This window comes from Augochlora pura, chromosome 11 (assembly GCF_028453695.1).
Source record: "Augochlora pura isolate Apur16 chromosome 11, APUR_v2.2.1, whole genome shotgun sequence".
Classification (NCBI taxonomy): Eukaryota; Metazoa; Arthropoda; class Insecta; order Hymenoptera; family Halictidae; genus Augochlora; species Augochlora pura.
Window position 1 is genome coordinate 7,513,311 of NC_135782.1, and position 22,519 is coordinate 7,535,829.

General features: G+C 37.6%; 1 protein-coding gene across 3 annotated transcripts in view; it reads right to left on the minus strand.

The window, feature by feature from the left end:
• Positions 1–22,519, minus strand: part of Rhogef3 (Rho guanine nucleotide exchange factor 3) — a 149,725-nt gene that overhangs the window by 122,789 nt on the left and 4,417 nt on the right. For 2 of the 3 annotated variants that reach the window (XM_078195130.1, XM_078195128.1), the window contains exon 2: positions 20,749–21,362. In XM_078195130.1, the coding sequence (XP_078051256.1) occupies positions 20,749–20,921 (173 nt within the window). In that variant the 5' untranslated portion in view covers positions 20,922–21,362. The remainder of the gene's footprint in view (positions 1–20,748; positions 21,363–22,519) is intronic. The other variant, XM_078195129.1, reaches the window with a different exon arrangement.

Below are 22,519 nucleotides of genomic sequence, written 5' to 3' on the forward strand. Positions count from 1 at the left end.
CGAACTTCGGTACGTTCAATTACGCGAATCCCCGAATCATCGCGTTTCCTCGAGCGAGCGTCGTTATAAAACAATCGGATCCACCGGCGGCGTTGGAAGGGGTCATCTACCTTGGCGCGATGGAAACGGTAACAGGAAAGCGTTCTCGAATGAACGGGTCCTTCCGGGATAAGAAGCGTCTCTGCCGACGGCTGGTGTCCGATTCGTCGGTGCGCGTTTGCGAAAGAAAAGTACAAGTGAGAAAGAGAAAAAGAGAGAGAAAGAGAGAGAGAGAGAGAGAGAGCGTTGCGCAAAGTTTCGTGGATGGGTTGCTCTTATTGTCGTGCTCGCGCGCGAACACGAGAACCGGGGAAAAAATCGTCGCGGCGCGGACGACGGCGGGCGGTAGAAAAACCGTGCATAATAACCGCGCCGGCGAAGACGAGACGAAATTATTACCGTGTCCTAGGCGACAAAGAATCCTCACCTCGGCCTTCGTTCGCCGAGATGCGGTCGAGGCGAACTGGGTCAGGTGTGTGTGGTCCCCCCTCGGGTGGCGTATGCGTGTGCAGCCGCGTTCCCGGTGCCAAGAGACCTCGCCCGTCGCATTGTCAGCGGGAAAGGAATACACCGAGACGGGGTATCGCTTTCCGGCGACGTGGAAATCCATCGTAAAACTTGGCGGAATTAATTGGATCCCCGTGTATTCTGCCCGCGGCGCTATCTACGCCACTGGACGAAATTATGGGACCACGGAAGTGATCGCGAGGACGGATCCCTGGTGTGTTCGCACGTCTACACTCTTTTACGAAAGTATAAGGACGCTTAATATAGGATTAACCTCTTGACGTACCATTTTATTCACATTCACTGCGATTAGGAATTTTTCGATTGTTATACTTTCTTAGAAGGGATAGAACATTAATGTTTATTCCGTGACTGAATTTACTAGAATGCTTAAATATTAATAACAAGGGATTAGAATTTTATTCTAATTTTAAAGAACAGAATAACATCCATACTTAAGAATTTATTAATAGTAATTTCCATCACGAATTGGGCTCGTCAAAGTACGCTAAGGGTTTAAACAAATTTGAGGAATCGGCAGGAAATTGTTGTAATTTTTTCGATGAGTTTCAAAGTAATTGTATTGATCTGCAACAATATTATATTTTTATTGTCTTTTCCGTTGTAATAAAAGTATCGTCGATTTTATAAATGATAATTAAATTTTCTGCTCGATGTTATATCCATCGCGTTTTTAATTACCGTTAAACTAATTTCAACATCCGTTTTATTTGTTTGCTAGTCATTTCTGATTTTATTTGGTTGTTTCACGTATTTGGAAAACATATCGTGCGTAATGACTCGGCATACCGAACCAAATGTAATTAGATTAATTGCCGTAAATCACGGACATTTCTATCTTAATGTGTACTTTCGATAATACAACGTTATAAAAGTTTAATACCAAATGTAAAATATTAGATAAACTGAATGGGAAATTGCAATTTATACTAAATTAGTAGGTGTACTCGGAAAGGGTGTAAGTAGTAGTACTGTTAGAATTGAGAAGTAGAAACAGCTGCGTTATTTTTTATTATTAGACTGTGGGTTTATTCTCTATGCAGAATAAAAATTTTCTTTATCGGCTGTAATAAATAAAAACCATTTAAAACGAAAATTCCTATATAATTTCTGTTGATAATCCCATTATAATCAAGAAAATAAGAAATACATTTAAGTCTAATTTTTTAATCAGTGATTTGCGAGACGAATTATACGGACACCAAGATATAATGCTCCATAAAGCAACCTTGATAATATTGCAATTTTAATAAATATCAATGTGGCGAGTGTAGATCTAGAGAAAATTGAAACTCTTAATAACTAATCTAATGCTGAAAATATTGTTTGTACTATACCACACTTAACCCTACAATTGTAATCCCATAAATTTCAAGCAAATACACCATCGAATAAATAAATTTAAAAGGAGCCAAATAGTAGCATTTTCATAATTTTTCTTACAATTACGAATAAGAAATATTTTTCAAAATTGAATAAGTAATTAGTAATGGTCTCACGGACAGAGAATATTAGCCAAAGGCTAAAATAGTCCTGCTCACGCAAAGGTATTGTTTAATGCTCACAATACATGCGACTCATAAACGACTACAATTTCTCGCGTACCAAGTTTTCCAATTTTCCTCAATTTTTCCAATTTTCCTCAATTTCTCTTACATTTTCGATCCGACTCGCCCAGATCAAAGTCGATCCGCCCTACTAAATCCGAAGAAGGTAAACAGCGAATGCAATGAACTGTGAATTAGAGAATTCCGAGGATTAATAAAATAGCAATATCGAGCGATTTTCCCGGCAATCCTGAGTCCATTAATTCCATCCAGTAGCATAAGTGCTCAAGAACGACCGTTTTCCCGTAATTGGATGGTAGAGGGCGGCTCCTTATGCTTCGACGTTCCCATGCAATTTCGCAATACTCAATCGGAATAATAATTGGTCGAATGAAATGCTTCCGCGTTTCTGTTCATCCCTGCCGTGAAACGCGTGTTTCTCGTTCGACGACCGACTTCCACGCCGACCCGCCGAATTTCCCAAACGGAAGCGTTTCCTTTTTCACGACGTCGACATTCTCAGTGACAACGACATTCTCAGTGACAACGACATTCTCAGTGACGACGATTTCTCAGCGCGGACGATTTTTCAGCGACGCGCGTTCGGCTCGGCGAAATTCCTTCGAAACGGCGCCGTCCGCGCGGTCTGAGACGTGATTCGCTCGCGTCGGCTCCCGGGACTCTTTGCAAAACCCGGCTGAATAGTTGTAGGCGCGATGCCCGGGCTTCAATTGACACACACTTAAGGCTCCAGTGCTCTCGCAATTAGAGCACCAGTTTTTTAGGACACCGGAGAGAACACTCGCGGGCGACCGGGCGTTCCCGTTTCCAGACTTTCCGCGCGCGATTATTTCTGAACTCGGAAGTTTCCCCGGGAAATATCGCGAGTCAAGCGCGGCCGCGCGAGCCGCTCCCACGCGAGATTGCTCGCGATTTATAGTTCCAAGGCTGTCGATATAATTCCCCGGTCGCCGCTGATATTCGGTAAATTGATATTTCGCAACCGCTACTGGTTCGTACGAGCTTCTGCGTAAGACGAGGAAGACGGCGGCTATTGTTTGCATTCGAACGAGAATGCCTTCTTGTTGTCGACGTAATACGCTGTGCGAAAAAGTTCTCGCTATTTTATTATTATTATAGTTTTATCTTCTTTTGCGAAATTATAGGAAACGGAAGAGTTTTAGATAGATAGTATTAATTGGACGTCACAGCAATCACAGTTAAAGCTGTGCAGAATTATGATTTATGTACTCGAGGAATTATGGTTATAAATTCGATTATGACGGAACTCAATTATATTGTAGTTCAATTACGTTATAATTTAATTCAATTTCATTATAACTTAAATAGATTCGACAATTAATTCGATTACGTTACAATTCGATTGCATTATAACTTAAATAGATTCGACAATTAATTCGATTACGTTCTAACTCAATTGCATTATAATTTAAATAGATTGTAATTCGATTACGTTATAACCCAATTTCATTATAATTTAATAAAATTGTAATTCGATTACGTTATAATTCAAATAAATTATAATTTAAATAAATTGTAATTCGGTTACGCTATAATGCAATTAAATTATAATTTTAATAGATTGCAATTCGGCTATCTTATAATTCAATTGCATTATAATTTAACCACATTATAATTCAATCACGTTACAATTCAATCAAATGACAAATCACTCACATTGCAATTCAGTCACACTATAATTCGTAATTCAGATCTCCGTTCAATTGAACTGCAATGTGATTAATAGTTGCATTTGGGGTGCACCTGCAAAATACTGAGCAATTGAATTACATCAATTATGAATTACGGCATAATTGAAAATGCAGAAAGGAAAGAAAGTGAATATACGAAAGGAAACATAAAAATGACTGGTCTGCAATTTGAACTGAATTTCAATTGCACTCTGATTAAAATAATTAGCAACGGAATTAACTGAATGGCTGGGATTACGGAATCGAATTACAACGTAGTTGAGGTACTATGTAATTGAAATATATGTAAATATATATGATTGAAATACGACGTAATTAGCGAAATGCACATAAATTTTTCCAACTCCACAGAGAGCATTAAGCTTGATATAATTTCAGTATCGCGAACATGCCCTTAGATTTAAAATACTGCAGTCTTCAAGCATGTTATTAAAAGGCTGAATATGGTATGGTAAAATACATATTTCAAATTTTAATTTAAGAAAAAAATCATTATTTCATGGTAGCTTTTAACGGAGTTATAGCTACAACAAAAATTAACAATTTCGTTCGGTCTTTAATTTTGTTATCTCAAATTCTTCTAAAGTTTAAACTATTACGTATTTGAAGCATCGACGTGTGCGATAAATGCATCCGCAGTAAATTCGTCTCTGCACAAAGAAGACGGCTTTCCGAGCTATTCTTTCGCGGTCTTTGGGCATCGCAAGCTAAAGTGGCTGACAATTTGAAAGCTTCCGATATATAATTTCAAAGCGGAGTAACAGACGACAGAAATGGGTTACCCGACGATCCCCCCGGAGAAATAGCTATTTGCTTGAATCATTTTTCCAGCGTACACGACGGCGAAAGTTCCTTTTTTCCTTCCCCGGGGAGAGGGCCCACGGTGACAAAAGCTTCCGTACAGAAAATTTACTCTCGTAAGCTGTCTTATCCGCGAATTCGGTCGGCCCACGGGGGCCACCATGGCGGTCGTCTAGCGGGGATTTGCCGAGGATTTTGCCAGAGTTACGGGCCCCGGCTCGGGCAACGACGACGCCTGGCGCAACGAGAAGCCAGTCGTAGCGCGGGATGCACCGTGTTCGATGTCTGTGTGCGCGTGTGTGTGTGTGCAGCGGCGCATCGGCACGCGTATTTTATGCGCGATGCAGGACCGTAGGCCGAATGACAGCCTAGGACAGCCACTGCGGAAAGGATGCGGTTAACCTCACCAGTTTCGTGTTTCCAGCGAAGGTGAGCGCGTCGCGTCGGCGCTCACGCATGCGACAGCGCGCAGAAATATGCTACCTTTTTGACAATCGACTGTTACTTCTTCGGGCGTCGGGTTACCCTTCCACCGGAAGCGCGATTAATTCGAACCGCCTTTTTTTCTTTGCAGCCGTACCAGCGATATTGTACTCCTGCCCGCGAATCTTCGTGTAATCCGATAAGCTGCCACGGTAAACGCAACAGGCGCTGTTGCATTTTCGTGTGCCGCTACGATCCAATTAACTCATTTACTCTCGCAGGTGAAAGTTCCGCCCGTTTTCTGTATTTACTGTCCGGGGGGCGAATACAGGTGTCCTCGGTAAGCTGCGACCCTCCTATTAGTTCCCTCAATTTCGTGGAAAGTAAGGGGAACTTTTTGTGTGCAATTTGCATTGTGTCATGTGGCCTGTATTCCATTGAGATTGTTTTCTTTTTAATCAGTATATTTTCGTATTGCATTATACAGTTTGCTGATGAATACAGTTATGAATCATTGTTATAAGTAAACTGCGATATGTCTTCATAATATTTTAAATATGTTAGAAATATTATATATTAAATATATCAAAATCATTCTGTATTAAATATATCAGAAATATTATATATTAAATGTATCAGAATTATTATATATTAGATATATTAGTAATATTATATAATACATTAAATATGTTGAAAACATTATATATTAAATATATCAAAAACATTATATCTCAAGTATATTAATAAATTAAATTTTGCTTATTTATTTCTATCATAAATACACAAAACTCGCGAACTACTTATAAGTTGATCGTGGACTTTTATGCACAATCAAATTTGTCTGAACAAAATGAAAGATGAAAAAGTTACACAGGTATAACGCGACGACGTGTAAGCCGCAATTTGTCGGATTAAAGCGCAGAAAATGGATCTTGCGCAAAGATAATTTAGCAGTTTACAGATCCCGGTTATTCAAACCCCGGGCAAGTTTGTATGAAAATACACGTTAAACACTTCTCGGATTAAGATCAAAGCGATCATCCTTCATAGAAAATTCTATGTATCGCAACACCGACGGTAAAGGAAGCGAGTCCCGAGCGACGGAGTGGGAGGAACCGACCCCGTATAATTCATTTTTGATGATTTAATAATAGAGAAAATACGCTTGCGTCTCTCGCGGTCTATCCGCGACACTGTTAGAGAGCGGGGCGCGCGTGAAACTAAGCAGAGAGGAAACATTAAATTTGCAGATCGGTCAGGAGACTTCCAAGAAAGGAGCAGTTTTTCTATAAATATTCCACGGTTATCACGGCGTGGGAGTGTGTCGAGAAGAATCTCACGGCGCCCTAAATTATGCCCGTGAATTCATTCGATTAACGCGCGCGCCGGTCGGCGCATAAGGCTGCCGCACTTGTTTATCCATGTTTAAAGATTGATTTTTATGCTAATGTATTCAGCATAAGAAATTCGGTTAGCATTCGTGGGATGCAAAAGATTGGTGAGAGTAATCGCTAAAAATAACATCGTGCTGTTGGTGTTCCATTTGGTAAAACTGTTCTACAGGGAGTAGGTTGTTCTGCATACGCGCTAAAGATTAAACGGATTAATTAGAGTTTGCGTTAGATATACACGTGGAGTCCAGAGAGGTTTGAATAAAACTTACGCTACGCGTTACTGAGTTTCGTAAGATGAAAAATGTGAAAAATTATGAACTTGTGTCCGAAAATTGATTTATGGAAAAGGTTTTAACTTTTGAAGATATTTATAATTTATTGTTACAGTTGAGAAATTTTTTTTTCATTGTAATGTTTGAAAATTTCTTTCATTGCAAGATTGCAGGCTTTCATTCGTTGAATTAATGATTGTCGAACACTTTCAAATATTCCATCTGCATTGGAAATAAGAGTAAATGAATTTTTTAGTACATTCTAAAATTCTTTCGACGTTTCTATCGTATTTTTGTAAGCCAATAGTTATATGAATTTTGAATGATTACATATTTGTATTTTAAAAGAATTTTTGGACACAAGCTTATGTGAACTTGTTTCAACTATTTGACGCCAGTAACAATACATTTTTTATATTTTTGGACACTTTGTATACATTTGTTGATAGAAATAGGAGACGATTATTTAAAAAATACAACAACAAATAAAATCTATATTGCATCTATTTGAAAACTAGAAATTATACTAAGCTCAATATTAGTACTACATTCTAACGAATTTTGTACAAAGCAATGCGAAGTTATTTAATAAAACAATTAGCCTCTTCCATTTCAGCTTTCAATAAACTCTGAATATATCTGTAAAATAAAAATCGCATGCACTTATTACAAATTGAACGACTTGCAGTAATTACAGTAGAAAAATTCAAAAGAAATATTTCAGTTCTTATGCAGTAAATCATTTGCCTGAATAATAGTCCCATTAACATTTAAGAAAAAATTCACGTCAGTTAGTCCAGTTTTACAAAAGTTACAAAAAAAGTTTAATACCTCTTGCCAGGGGCAGAAGTCGTCAAAGACAACTAACTCGTTAATATCTTTCGACTTCCCTACTCTATTAAATTTCACTTCCTGTGTGGATGAGTGGGAGATTAAGCAGAAACAAATATAAAGAAAGAAAAAGAAAGAGAGAGAGGCAAATAGGGAGAGAAAAAATACAGAGACGTGGAAACAGCAAGCGAAAGAAATAGAGAGAGATAAAAATAGAAAAAAATACGGAGAGAGATGTAGATGGAAAGACAGATGCAAAGAGAGAGAGTGAGAGAGAGAGAGAGGGGCAAATAGGGAGAGAAAAAATACAGAGACGTGGAAACAGAAAAAGAAAGAAATAGACAATGAAATAGAAAAATAAAAAGAGATATAGAGAGAGATACAGATGAAAAGACAGACAGACAGAGAGTGAGAGAGAATAAGAGAGAGAAAGAGAGGGGAGCTGGTTAGACAGAGAGGGTCGCAAAAATTGTCGAGGACGGAGAAAGGGAGGTGGAGCGGAGGGTTGGTTGGCTATCAGAATGTGATTTAGGTCGGGAATTCACGATGCAATATCAATGAAATACGAGCCCCCCGAGGCTGGCTCGTTCGCATCGTGCATTGTCTGGTTCAGCAGAAACTGCTTCATGAAGAGCCGGCCGGCGTGCCGCATTAAAGAAAAACTGGTCTTGGAAGAACCTGCCTTCTAACCGGCGCAAACCAGAGGGATATCCCCCTGCGCTGCCTATGCTCAAGCTCATACTCGCGACGACGAACCTAACCCAGAACCTTTTCCGCCGCCAGCTACGATATAAACATTCGTAAAGAGACATCGTGTCGCGTGTATCGTAAAATTTCCACACCGTGCTGTTAGGCTAAATAAAACACCGATGTTGAGGTCGATTTTCATTCAGGCACTTCCGTATTTGTTGATCGAGGAGTTATGATACATGGAATACTTGAACTCTTTGGGAATTAAGTATATGAGATCTATGGACTTTGATGACAGCTTTGAGATTTATTATATTGTGGAGGATTATTATTAATAATAATAATTATGATAATTATATATAAAGGGCGAGTTTTTAGAGAGAACATGCTGTTACGCATTATTGTGTCTTACATAATAATTTTATATTTATATTGTATTTTTATGATGTACATTTTGACGAATTCATTAAGTAATATATTCATTTATCTCCTGGATAATTTAATCTAGGGGAGAAAATGAAATATAATAAATGAACAGTTATAAAAATTAATCTTGTGATTGTACGAGAATATTTAATTAATCGTCCTCCATGTTATGTTAATATAGTGAATAGACTGCAACATAAAAATTGTTGAAGTTTATTTTAAGAAAGATAAAAAGGTTTTCTAATTTTCAATCATTTTAATAAATCACACGCATCATAAAAATATCCTCAAATTTTTCAGTCAATAAAATTGACAGTCTAAGAATTAATATTAATATTAATATTAGTAGAATTAGCAATGAGATGACTGAAAAGATATTGAAAAGATGTCACTTTCTACTAGAAAGAATATAAATATCTATAAGAATAATAAATATCTATAGAAATAATAAATACTTATAAGAATATTTATTATATCAACACATTATTTATTCTATTTAATTATTCCCATAGACCACTTTGTATCTTTCTAATTTCTCCACACGTCTTCTTCAATTTCCTCCCTCCTTCCCTTCTCTTCCGCGTGCATCTCTCTTCCCCTTCGTCTCTCGTTCTCGCTCGCCCTACCTCCATTTATCTTTCTCTTCCGCTGTTCCCCTGCCGTCTCTCTCTCTCTCCCTCTCTCTCTCTCTCTCTCTATCCCTCTCGAACCCTTTCTAGACCCGGCATCGTACCGCGAAATTATTCACAAACGGAGCCCCGAGGAAACTCGGGGAACTCGAGCCGCCTTCCCGCCGAAGGCTTTCATTCGGCGTCTTCCAGGCTGCATCTGTTCGCGCAACCCTCCCCGTGATCGCGCGAGAGCGCACCTCTTGAATATTCCATTCGGACCACCTTGCTCTCCGGCTTATTACGCGCAAATTGTGACTACGAGCTCTGGCCCGACTCGCGGCGCCGTTCAATTACATCGACCGGGTTCGCTTCGTTTCGGTTTTTTACAACGGGGCGCCGCAGGATCCCTGTGATCCTTTAACACCTACGACGCCACCCTCCGCCCCCGCCCCTGTATCTTATGACACCCGACGCGGAGCATCCGCGGATTTTTCTACGCGCCGTAAAGTTCTACCGTTCTTCGTTTTTATACGGGAGCTTTGCAGAGGCATGCTTTTATTCCCACGGAAATACGCGGATACGTGTGGAAGAAGAGACGCAAGGGGTGGAGCCTTTATCTTGTCCGGTTCTCGTTATTTTTACCGATAATAAGTTTCGCTGATAACGCGGCGTTTGACATGGTAATAAACCGTGTTCGTTTATCGGTGCTCCTCGAAGTGCGACTCCTTTGTTCCGAGCCAATTAATGACAATTTTTGTTAAGTTAATGTTATTCGGATAAATTGCAAGTTAATTTATGGCAAGAGTACTCTTTGATTTGCAGAAATGATTTAAAATGAAACTAAATTTTGTTGGATTATTTAATTTATTTACTTGTTTCAAAGTCAGTGTCCACAGACTCTTAAACATGTATTTTTATTCTGATATTGTTCTTTTATAAACCTTTTTATTTTATTTTTACATGAATAGGTATTTAAATGTATTTTTTTATAATATTGTATAAATATATATGATGTTGCTTACTTGGATACAAAAGACCACCCTATAAACAGACTTTAAGCCTAATATCTCAAATATTCTAGAGTTAATGACTCTTGATTTTTTAATCTCAGTTTTATTACCTAAGTTGATTCAAGATTTGGAATTCTTTTCTGTAATTAAAAATATATTTTTGACACCGTACGAATCAAACATTAAATACTCGAGAAATTATCAAAGTATGAAAGAAATTATACAACATTAGGAAACATCCTACATAACAATCAAATCGCCTTTAATAAATATAAAATAAACATGTTCTAGCTCGGTTGCAGCAAACAGTAGTTAAATAAAAATTTGTTTTCATTCTTTATAATTTGCAATCAGTCCAAAACGATCGAACAGAGCCAATAAATATTTCCCTGCATTTATTATAAAATAAATATATAATATTAATAAAATAAATAATATTTCTCTCGCTATACTAGACTACTAGCTTGTACCATAGATATACAAACTCTACAATATAATCATATAACCTGTACTAAAAAGGAAAAAGTTAAAACAACCGAGCCTAAATTATTTACAAAATCCCATTACCCATGGAATATCGATTTCCCCGTATTCGTCATTCTTTCTCCACGGTCGGAAGAGAGCGAGAGATCTCTTTGTTTCCTGTCCGATTGAATCGTTTCCGAGCGATTTCGTCGGTACAACGGACGCAAAGGAAAACTCCGGCACCCATCGAACCGGAAGCCGAATAATCTTTGTTCCCGTCGAATTAATAATTCATTCTCCGACGTCTTCGGTCCTCGGCCACTAATCATTTTCCCGTCAAGACTTCCTTTTCCGCTCCTTTTCACCGCTTTACCATTCGTTTTAGCGTCTCCTCTCCCGGCGCTTCGGCGAAAAACACCGCGCACGAGTCCGTAGAACTCGGATATCGCGAATGCCGGGGGAGTGCATTCCGGTTTGTATAAACAAATACTACCCCCCTGTTCCTTGAACCACAGAATCGCCCGTACCGCGCTTCGTTTTTCTGCTGCTTTGTCGACGCGGGGAATTATTCACGATTGGAGAACGAGAGAGAAATGGAAAAAGAGGTAGAGAGAGAGAGAAAGAAAAAGACAGGAAAACGTAAAAGAGAGAGAGAAAGAGAGATACATAGATTGAAGAAGAGAGAATAAAAGAATGAAAGAAGGAGAAATGGAAGAGAGAGAAACAGAGAAGAAGAGCGTAGAGAGAGAGAGGCGGAAAGATATACAGATGGAAAGAAGGAAACAGTAAAACACGGGAAAAGAGAAAAAGAATAAGAGACGGGGAAAAGAGAGAAAAGGAGACAAAGACGAAAAAAAGAGAGATAGACGAAAAACGAGCGGAGAGAGACCTCGGAGAAAAGTGGACCGGAATTCCTTTATCGCGGCATCTGTTTCGAGTCCTCTTTGTACGGGAAGGCTATTATGGCGCGAACAATTCATCGATCGAATTAATGGCGTTATTTGAAGAAGCCTCTTCGGACACTAAACCGTGGAAACTAATGAATGATTGAAATGCCTTTTCCTCCGATAGAGTATTTGTCCGGCGTTGTTCAACGACACGTTTCAATTTGCACGCGTTTAACCATCGTAGGCCAGACGGTGCGCGCGCGGCGCTGCTTTTCAGAATTCATAAGTCGATGTTAACCGCGGTCCTTTCTATCGGAAGAGATATTCGGTCGATGAACTCGGACAAGCGAGAGGAAACAATTTCTCGAAGCCATAAAATTGTACCTCGAACACTTCGAGGCTTAACCCTCGACCGCCGAGGCGTCCTTAACACGCGATAAATCACTTTAACACTCTGTTGTTCCCAGCCAGCGAAATGGAATTCTAATTATGGTAATCGCTGGACACGAATTTTTCCGACCGAAGATGACATTTATGTCGTACAAGAACAATTCAGCGGGATGCTGCTCGTTCAATTTCGTTGCAGCGGTTTCATTCGGTTACTTGTTCGAGAGTCGAATTCTTAATCGCTGACATTTCATGACTTAGAACTTTGATCAGATTTAAATGTGTTGCGTAATGATGTTGATAGATAATTAATGCGACCGTGTTGAGCGAAATGAAGCTGTGTGCGGGACCAGTTTCGGCCACCGTGTATATCTCATAAATAATATTCTTGTATGTACCATAAAATATATGGAAAGATTTATTCGGAACATTTTATAACAAGATTCTTTTTATTATTAATAATATTATTATTACTGCTGCTTTATTTTTCTCTATTCGTGATACATTTATTTCTACTATACTGCTAAATGATATATTTAGCTATTTACTACCACAACAATTAAATTTTCAGATAAAAGAAGATTATTAGATAAAAATACAAGTTTAAAATTCTATTCGTGTCTTAATATATTCGATTTAATAATTTATTATATTTAATAAATATTTCAATATTATATCTAATTATATTTAATTATTATATTTGATTATATTTAACAAGGCCACATCAGATGCTTCCAAATTATCTTGACCATTTTATTATAAATGTATGGTCGACGTCAATATCGTTAGAGTAGAAGATATATTTAAACGTAAAGACAGAAATATTGCAGAACCATGATTGGCGACTTCTGCGACAGAAAAACGCATGTTTCTTGCGCGACGACGATGTCATCCTTTGGAGGACATTTTTGCTGCGAGCCGCTGACGCGGATGGAGTTAATTAATGCCGAGTCATCCACTCTCACTCCACCCTCCGCGACGAATACCATTTTCCAATATGGAGGATCGTCGATCCCCGACTTTCAGTCTGTTATCGCACGGTTCTCAATTAAACCGGAATTAAACAACGCATACTTTCAACCGCATTCACGAAATTTTCTGAATGCATATAAGTTATATAGATATACAAAATGCATTTCTCATCTGTGTTATAAGAAAGTTTTCCATCTTTTTTTTCTTATTCCAAGTAATACGAAAGTAAAAAAATATTTTAGTTATTGTCTTTAGTTCTTCTATCATTTGAGTAAGATTTAAATAGTGTAGTCCAGTTTAAAAAATGTTATGCCATTACATTGACTCAAAAATATTATAATATAGACAAAATATTGATAAAAATTGATCAAATTTGAAAAACGATAACTCCGCGAAAAATCATCGTAGGATGATTTATAAAGTTTTGAAACCTTTACTATAAAATAAAAGCTTGAAACCTTTGCTATAAGACAGTCATTCTGGATTTTAATATTTCAATATTATAATATTTTATTTCTGCACCCTTATCAGTGTAACTCTTTAAACGTGAGGCCATGTTTGTCTCAAATTAAAAACTGTAAAATTTAACACCATGCACGGACTTCGTCAAATTTCTTTCAGAGATGTCGTTTACAGTGGAATAAAGTTCGATCCTTCCCCTTTAATTTATAAAAAAGTAAACGTGGCTGCGATTTTTATTCGCAAAGTAACAGCACTTTAAAGTAATCCTTGTCATGCATCACCAGCATTGGGGTTATCGGATGTGCACCATAGACAGGTTGCTGGATGGATCGTGCACATTGTGTGCGTTTAGTGATGTATATACATATACGCACATATATGTGTGTGGGCGAGTAATTTTCAGTAGATCCTCCTCGATGCTCTACCACTGCTTCCAGCCAATCCCTCATGTTAATGCAACCCCTGATTTCATGCCAAAAATGCAAGGGTTACATTAAAGTACTGTAACTTTACGATAAAAAATCGCTGCCATGCTTCTCTTTTTTTAAATTAAAGGGAAGGGATCAAACTTTATTCAGATGAAAACGATATGATCGAAAAAATTTTAATTGATCTAAATTTGAAATTTGAAAATTTGATTTAAAATCCAGAAAAACTACCTTAAAGTATAGGTTTCAAGCTTTGATTTAACCCTTTCAGGGACGAATTTTTATAGTAGGGAACAATCTATTCAATTATTTCTTTATAAATTTATTATAGATGTTATTTCATTCGATGAGGTTTCTTCCCTATTACTAAGGGATTCTCTAATAAATAGTTTTTAAACTGATTCTCATTTTCTTTACATTTAAAATAATTATAATTTTATGAAAACTAAACGTACACATACGTGGCAGTATCCCTGAAAAGTTTAAAAGAAAAATCACAATCCCGCAATAATTTTTCACCAAGTTATCGTCAATCAAAGTTGTCCAATTTTTATCAAAAATATTTTTCTACGCTATAGCTTGTTTGCGCATTGCATACATATTCACCTCTTTCTCTCCGTGTCTCTGTTTCCCTGGCTACCTATTTACCTGTCTCCCATCTCCCTCTGTTTCTCTCGGGCGAGTCTGTTCGGTCCGTCGCTAAATTCGCCGCAGTAATCGAGTTTTCCTCTCAAAGCGTCGATCGGTAACGCCATAAAACTCGACACAGATTACGTCTAATAACGTGTAATGGAAAATCCACGGGGCAAACTGTTCCCGAACCGGCGTCGCACCGCCGCGGTGTTTAAATCCAGGCGGTTTCACGACCGGCTAATAAAATTCGGGGAAACAACGGGAATTACTGGAACAAGCCCCGGACCGTTCCGGTAATCGAGTTTGAAAATAACTCGCTCTCTCAATCACCCGCCACCGAAATTTTATAAGCGGGCTCTCTCTCTCTCTCTCTCGCGTGCCCGCGAAAACTCTAGCCGGCCCACGTGCACGTTATCGCTCGGAAACTATCGAGGGAAGTGAATATTTCATCCGTGCACAATGGGCGCTCCAACGTAATGAAATATCCGTTAGAGATTCCCTATAATTTATCTACTCTCGCGGCATTGGAATTCTGTACACCGAATATCATTTTCTCCGTTAGATTCCAGTGCCAAAGTTTCCGATTAAAACACCCAACTTCATTTGGTTTGGTGTTTCTGTACGTGTATATGATTGAAAATGCGTTAAAATTAATTATTTATCAAACCAAAATAAATAACATTTTTTATGAGGTTAAGGTATATTGATATTATAGATATAGTGTATTGATATTTTATATAGCATGTAGTATAGTACACTATATTATAGAATATAGTATAGTAAGTAGTATAGTACACTATATTATAGGATATAGTATAGTAAGTAGTATAGTACACTATATTATAGGATATAGTATAGTATAGTACACTATATTATATAGATATCATAGTATATACTATAGCACAAAGTATATAGTATATTGATATTAAAGTATATCGTAATTTATATAGGAAAGAACTGTCATTCATTTCAAGAAAAATTGAATAGAAATAACATTAAAAGAACTAATATGTTAGAAATACAGCTCTAATTATTTTATTCCAAATAACTAGACTGCGAATTTTATGCATTATTAACAAAAATGGATGACTGGAAAACTGAATTGTGAAAAGATCAAGAGGACTTAACGAGCTCTAACGTGACAATATACATCGTTAAACAACTATAACAAGACTGAATTTATTTAAACTTATTTAATATAGCTTCATTTAATAAAGAGGTTCATACAAAAATTTTTGGCAAACACATTTCTATATTTACTAAAATTCTATTATTACACTACTATTTCTTATAATCGACTCGAATGATTTTTGATGTTATAGTTTGCGTAAATTTTAATATCAATTCATTATTATTCGAAATGTTTCGATCGAAGAGATCAAGGTACGCTTCGTACAGAAATGCTACACGTGTGCAGCGAGGGATGACATCTGTTTCAGAGAGACAGACAAAAAGCTGCAGAGACAAAAACACGTATTTGCTTCATGTAGGTGAGATTTACATAATTATTCTGCCCGTGCACTGCACGTACACGTGGTGTTATAAAAAACTGTATCTTTGGAATTGCATATCTGCGTTGGAAACAGTTTCTGCGGGTCAATATTTCGAATACGTGAAACTGTATTCTTGCTATAGCGATGTTCTCGGAGCAAATAACGTAGCATAAAAAGCTAGAAAATGTTCGACGTCTTTGTCTGTGCATAAAATGTATTATAAGTGGGTGTGGTTTCACTAATTTTAATTTTAAATAAATTAGAGTTCCTTGTAATGTTCCCCAAAGTAGACATTGGAAATTATACATTCATAAAATTATTTTCCTGTATAGAGTAGTCCTAAGTAACTTTGGTTTTGTTAATTTTAATTTTAACAATAATCCAAAGTACAATCTATATTCACGTCAGCTCTACAATGACATTTTAGAGGACATTCTATACGACCAGAAGCTAGAAAATTATTACTGCTGTCTTTTCTATATACAAAGTTCTAAGTGGGCGTGGTTTAATTGCTCCCAAATTTCAAAAGTGTCACGTAACTTGACCACAGAGCAATCTATGACAATATTTACCCTATAGTGACGACTTAAATCGAATATCATACAAGATACAGCTCGCCAATGATCGATACTGTTTCCTCTGTATAGAACGCCCTAAGTGGGCGTGGTTTTGTTGCTCCTAAACTTCAACGGAGCCATATGTAACCACCCCACACCTTAATACACACACAAAACTTCGTACATCGATCATTTTCTCCACAATTGTCTCTGTTTTCATTAATATCTCTTTAATATCTCGAGTCCAAACTTCCCAGCGGCAATCAAATAAATTCGCGTTCCCGCGTTCCTGCCACGAATCGCCCGGTGTTGTGGACCGTGTAACTAGGCTGCCGTTTGATCGCCGGAAGATTCGATTAAGTTTCGGTTGCTCGACTATACTCCTCAGCATCGAGATCCTGAGTTGTTACTATCCACGGAGGATCGTCGTGTTTCGAGGCGATACCCGGTTGTTGTTCATCGACCCGGACGGAAATAATACCGAGGAATTGCGGCTATCGAACGACACCCCCGTGGTTCCCTCGTTTTCGGGGCAGAACTGGAAACCCGGGCGAAAATAGGGCCGCGCAATTACGGCCATGCGTCGCGCCGAGTGGGTCGCACAGCAATTCCGGCAAATGAAAAATCAAATTAATCAAGGACCCGCTCTCCCTAGGCCTTTTATTTGCGGTACGGATCATTACAATTGCTCGCGGGAACTAGAAATTAGACGGTGCCTCCAAATGGAAACGCTTGAATTGATAAATCTTTGCTAAACGATGGTTCCTCGAATTGCTTAACTGTTTATTTGATATGTTTATGGTAAAAATGAGTCGTTGTAATTTTAAAGAATAGAAGTGAATTAAAGAATATTTATTATAATGTAATTACAGAATAAAATAATTTATTTTTCTTTATTTCTATATAGGATTAAAACACATAATTTTGTTACTCCTACTTCATCATGCATGTTATTTATTATTATTATGACAATTGTTAAAGAAGCAATAAAAATTCGTCTTTTGTATTTTGAAATTAATTTAGACAATTTTGACTTTACAGCAATTTCTGCACACTACAAATTTAACTATCATCATATATATTATTATAATATCGTTGAAATAGCTGACAGAGATGTTCCCTTTAATATATATATAAATAATTGTATTATTGTAATTATTTAACAATTTGTTTTCCGACTTTCTAATAATTCGATTAAATTATAGGACGCATAAAGTAAACGTCAGCTCGAATATAAAATAAATCAGTTGATTCTGGCGAAACGGCGTCCCGAAATCCGAGACTTGAATAAAAATAAACGTTTACGGCCGGAGGAGTATCCAGATTTGAAATGATCATTGGCTAGAATTGATATTTGGTTCACTGTACGGCGAGGCTCGCGCGAAATTTACAGCTCGCCTGTAACGATCTCCTCGCCGGGCATAAAATATATCGCCGCGCTGCGACCGATACGGAACTTAATAACCCGAATATAAGACGCGGAATTTATTATTTGCTCTTTTCGATATGTTCCCCCGACGTCGCTGCACCCGTCAGTCGACACAATTGCAGATTACTTCCTGCTATAAAACATTTATGACACGGATCGAACAGGAATATTCATATTTGCTCGAAGGGGGACGCGAGTTCTCCGAGACTCGAGAAACGGACGATTTTTCCGAATCCTTTACAATCGAGATGCACAGCACCCGATACAATGTATGCGAATTTCATGCTTCGAAATACCAATAGGTTCTATGCAACGACGATCCGGCTTGCACTTCCTGCAACGCGCACGCAGTAAATTCGTTAAACTAAATCCATCTCCGACTGTTAAATGAGCAATACCTAATTTCGTTTCTTGCAATTATTGGAAGCATAAGCGTGCTTCCGCGAGCACTGGTTAATTCCTGCGATTAAATGGTTAAACGATATATTCGTTTGTCCATGCGTGTATTAAATTAAAGTCGATTGATATATAAACAAATTTAATCTTGCAATTTCGAGAACATGCTCCAATTTTGTTTCCATTGAATACCGTAAACGTTGTAACCAAACCGAGGAAAATTGAAGCGTACTTATTAAAATTTAGAGAACATATGTTTCATAATAGCGATGGTTACTAATTAATAAATAACTAGAATATTTTTGATTTACGAGAAATCAAACTCTGATCGTCGATAATGATTACTCGTAACCTATACATAATTTTGGTTATATTATCGATAGTTATTCGTAACCAAAAATTGTAATTGTAAACTGTAATAGTTATTGATAATAAAAAAATTCTCCGGTTTTTATCGTTTCATAAATTTAATATTAGAACGAACTTATGTTAACGAAGACTGCAAAGATTCAATTGAACTTTTCGATTCGGATGATCTACTGTCAATTTTTCTGATTACGATATTTGTTGTTAACAGAGCTGGCGGCTCTTAATTATAGAAAATCTATTCCTAGAGAATATCGCATTTCTCGGAGAACTCGATGTATTTCCATCTTAGAAGTGTACCAGATACAATTTCCTTGTGATACGAAACCGATCCTTAATGTGACGTCAAGTTCGTGTTCTTCCGCGCTGTATCAAAGTCAATTTATATCCAGTTCCTGTAATTGCGTAACCAAAAATGTTTCTTCGACTTACGTGCTCGAAATGAAAATGATACATTACCAATTGCAAGGCACAAAGCGAAAATTGTCACGGAGAGATTGCACTCGGTTAAAATGCTACTTTCCCATGATCGCATTTATTTATTGCAATATATTCCAATATTAAAAGAATCATTATTTTTCATTCCACTTAAAAGAACCATTAACCTGTATATCCTGTTATAGTTTTCTATTATAGCTACTTGTGCCGATATAAATGTTAATTACAGTCTTCGATATACGTAGCATGTTAATTATGGTACAGTTAATTGTAAATCACCGGGTCGGTAATTACATCGCAATGAGTGAGACCTCGGTAAAGTAAATAAACTTATAAATAAATTAAATTAATATTCGCTTTTGGTAAATTACGGTGTGGCTGGTACTGATTTAACGAGACAATTTGTGTATCCTAATATTGATAAATAAAATATAATATAATATTATATGATGTGAATAAAGTACTGATAACAGAAGAATTAGTTTTAGTTTAGAAGAAACGAGTAACATTTATATTCAGTAAATTATAAATAAAATTATTTATGAGCCCTTAGTTATGTCAGAGTTGGCCATCGTTCTATTCGTTTTGAATAAATATTTATTTAAATTAATTACCCGATTGAATACTTTTTAGACGAATATTTTATTCGAGAACTTCTATATTCCAATAAATTATTTCAATATATTATAGAGAACTATTTGAACAAATTAATTGAGTAAATTGTAGAAAATCATTGGAATAACTTACTCTAATAGAGATTGTAAAATTATTCGATTTTACAAGAATATATTTATACGAAAACATTCAGGTCAATTTCAAGTATTTATAGAATATGTTAATGTCTTCCGCTGCACCTGCAGAAAGATTACGTAGTTATACATAATTCAAGTCGACAAACTATGACTTTAAAAACACTTTATACTCTATCACGTCCATTCCAATCGATTATTTTCCGTATAAATAACTTCTTATTATTAATGAAATCTTATCCAAACGCATTCTCATTCGAATAAAATCTCATTCGTATACATTATTATCTATTCAATTCATTATATATTACCCTATATTACCCTTCACTATATTAGATGATCTATTACAATTCCATTGGATTTATCAGAAATCCAAATCACGTCAAATTGTTATATAACAGACTTTTTATTCGACAGTGTCAAGTCCTCACCTGTTACCCGACATCCAACCAAGATGACCAACCCCGACTTCGAATAACCGATCGAAGCCCGGATAGATCGCCGATAAATATTCAAGAAGCAACCCGGCCGCAGCCAAGTTCCGCGTGGATGGTTCTTATCAAAGTTCCGAGGCTAGGTAAAAACATATCGGAGGGATCGATAGGTGCTTTTGAGGAGCAGAGCCTGTCCGCGGCCGGATCGTCCCATTCCCGTTTCTGTCAGCCGCGGGTGGTTCTCTCGGTCGACGCGGAAAGCATAATTCCCGGTCGCGTTCAAAAAGCAATGAGAAGGGAAAAAAAAAAAAAAAGGGGGGGGCGGTTGGGTGGTTGAACTCGCTTACTTGTCGGTCTTGGTCGGAGCCATGTTGTCCCAGCTACGGACGGGGCTGTTCAGCTTGCTGAACGACAACTCCCTGGACAGATAGGCGGAGTAATGCCAGCTGTGTCGCCAGAAGATGCTACCGCTGACCCTTTCGCGGTTCTTCAGCGTGGGCACCACACCTTTCTCACTCATTTCACTGTGTCGGCGACCCCTCGGATTTTAGCCTCGATCGAACACGATTTTTTTACACGGGATCGCGCATCGGACCGGCCGACGCGGTGTCCTTTCGAACTGTCACCGGAATGGGATCGAGTTCGCTTCTGCTGCTGCTGCTGCTCTGCCGTGGATCCAACTTCCGGGCTTACATTTTCACGTCGGACGGGCCGGCACACATGCCCGCGATGTATCGACTTTCCGACGCGTTCATGGAATTCCCTCTGCGTGATCTCGTCGCCTTTTTTTTCCGCTTCTGTTTTCCTGTCCGAATTATCGATCGTTATCAATCACTGCGACGAGACGGAGCCGCCTCACGGACTCGGTATTTCACACACGGTGTATACCCGGGGTGATCTAGCCAGTGGTTTACCGGGATGCTCGGCCTGGGCGTCGCGACGCTATCGCGTCGAGGACGATCTACGGGAGAAGGAACACGGGTACAGGAAACCGACGAACTCCGCGAGGCGAACGCCGGTCTCGGTGATCAGATACAGCGACGACGCGACGGTTCTCCACGAGAAGCTCTCCTTTACGGGAGTTTTCTATTTGATCGCGTCTCTGTGATCGACGATTCCCCGATTCACGATCCTGCGCCACGTTTAATGCATCCACTTGGTCAATAATGCTGTTTGCGCACCGTTCTAAGACTCCGGGCACGTATTGATTAATGGGAACGTTTATTTACGTTTTATATGGGAATTTGTTGATTTAGTATTTTTCAAAGTGGAAGAAGATTTTCCCGCTTATGACGACGTACGATTTTATGCCGCTCGAGGGTTCTATTGGATGTGCTTGCGCTTTCGTATGATGCATAATTCTGCGTGTGCTGCAGTTTAACTCTTTGCAGTCGGAGCTGTTTTAATGCGAAATTTAAAATGGTTGGACTAATCTGTAGTATTTCTCATTTATAACTTAGCGAATTCTATACTTATGCAACTGAATTTTGTCATTTATGCAATAGTTATATTTTTAACAGTTTTTTTTTAAATGTAAACAGAGGTGGTTGTTAATATTATTTGAAGCGTGATGTAACAATTTTTAATAGTGCCCCAGACATGTTATTGGAAGGGTTAAGTCAGAATACTATATCCAAATTATTTTCACTTTTGATTTCACTGTTGATTTTATAGCTAGATTGTTCTATTTAATTCATTTATAACAAAACTGTGAAAACATTAGGACAGCTTACACTATTCAAGATTTTTTTGAAAATTAATTTGCATCTCTGTTTTTTATAATTATTTAGAAAATTTTTATTTCGCACAAATATAGAGGATTCACTCACCTACAATTGTTTCCTAACTAGTTTTATTTAACATACTGCAATAAATAAATATTGTACCACCATTTATATAATAAATATACCATTAATCTATTATTTCATACCAGTTAAAATCACACGTTAGTACCAACACGATAATGCAGTAAATCTAATAAATGATATTACACTGCATTTCACACAGTATTTGATTAATCCTACAATAATTTACAATATAATACTAGATCAACGATTTATCTAATAATGACTTCCTATCTAATTTTAACAATCTGCAAATAAACGTCCACATAATAGT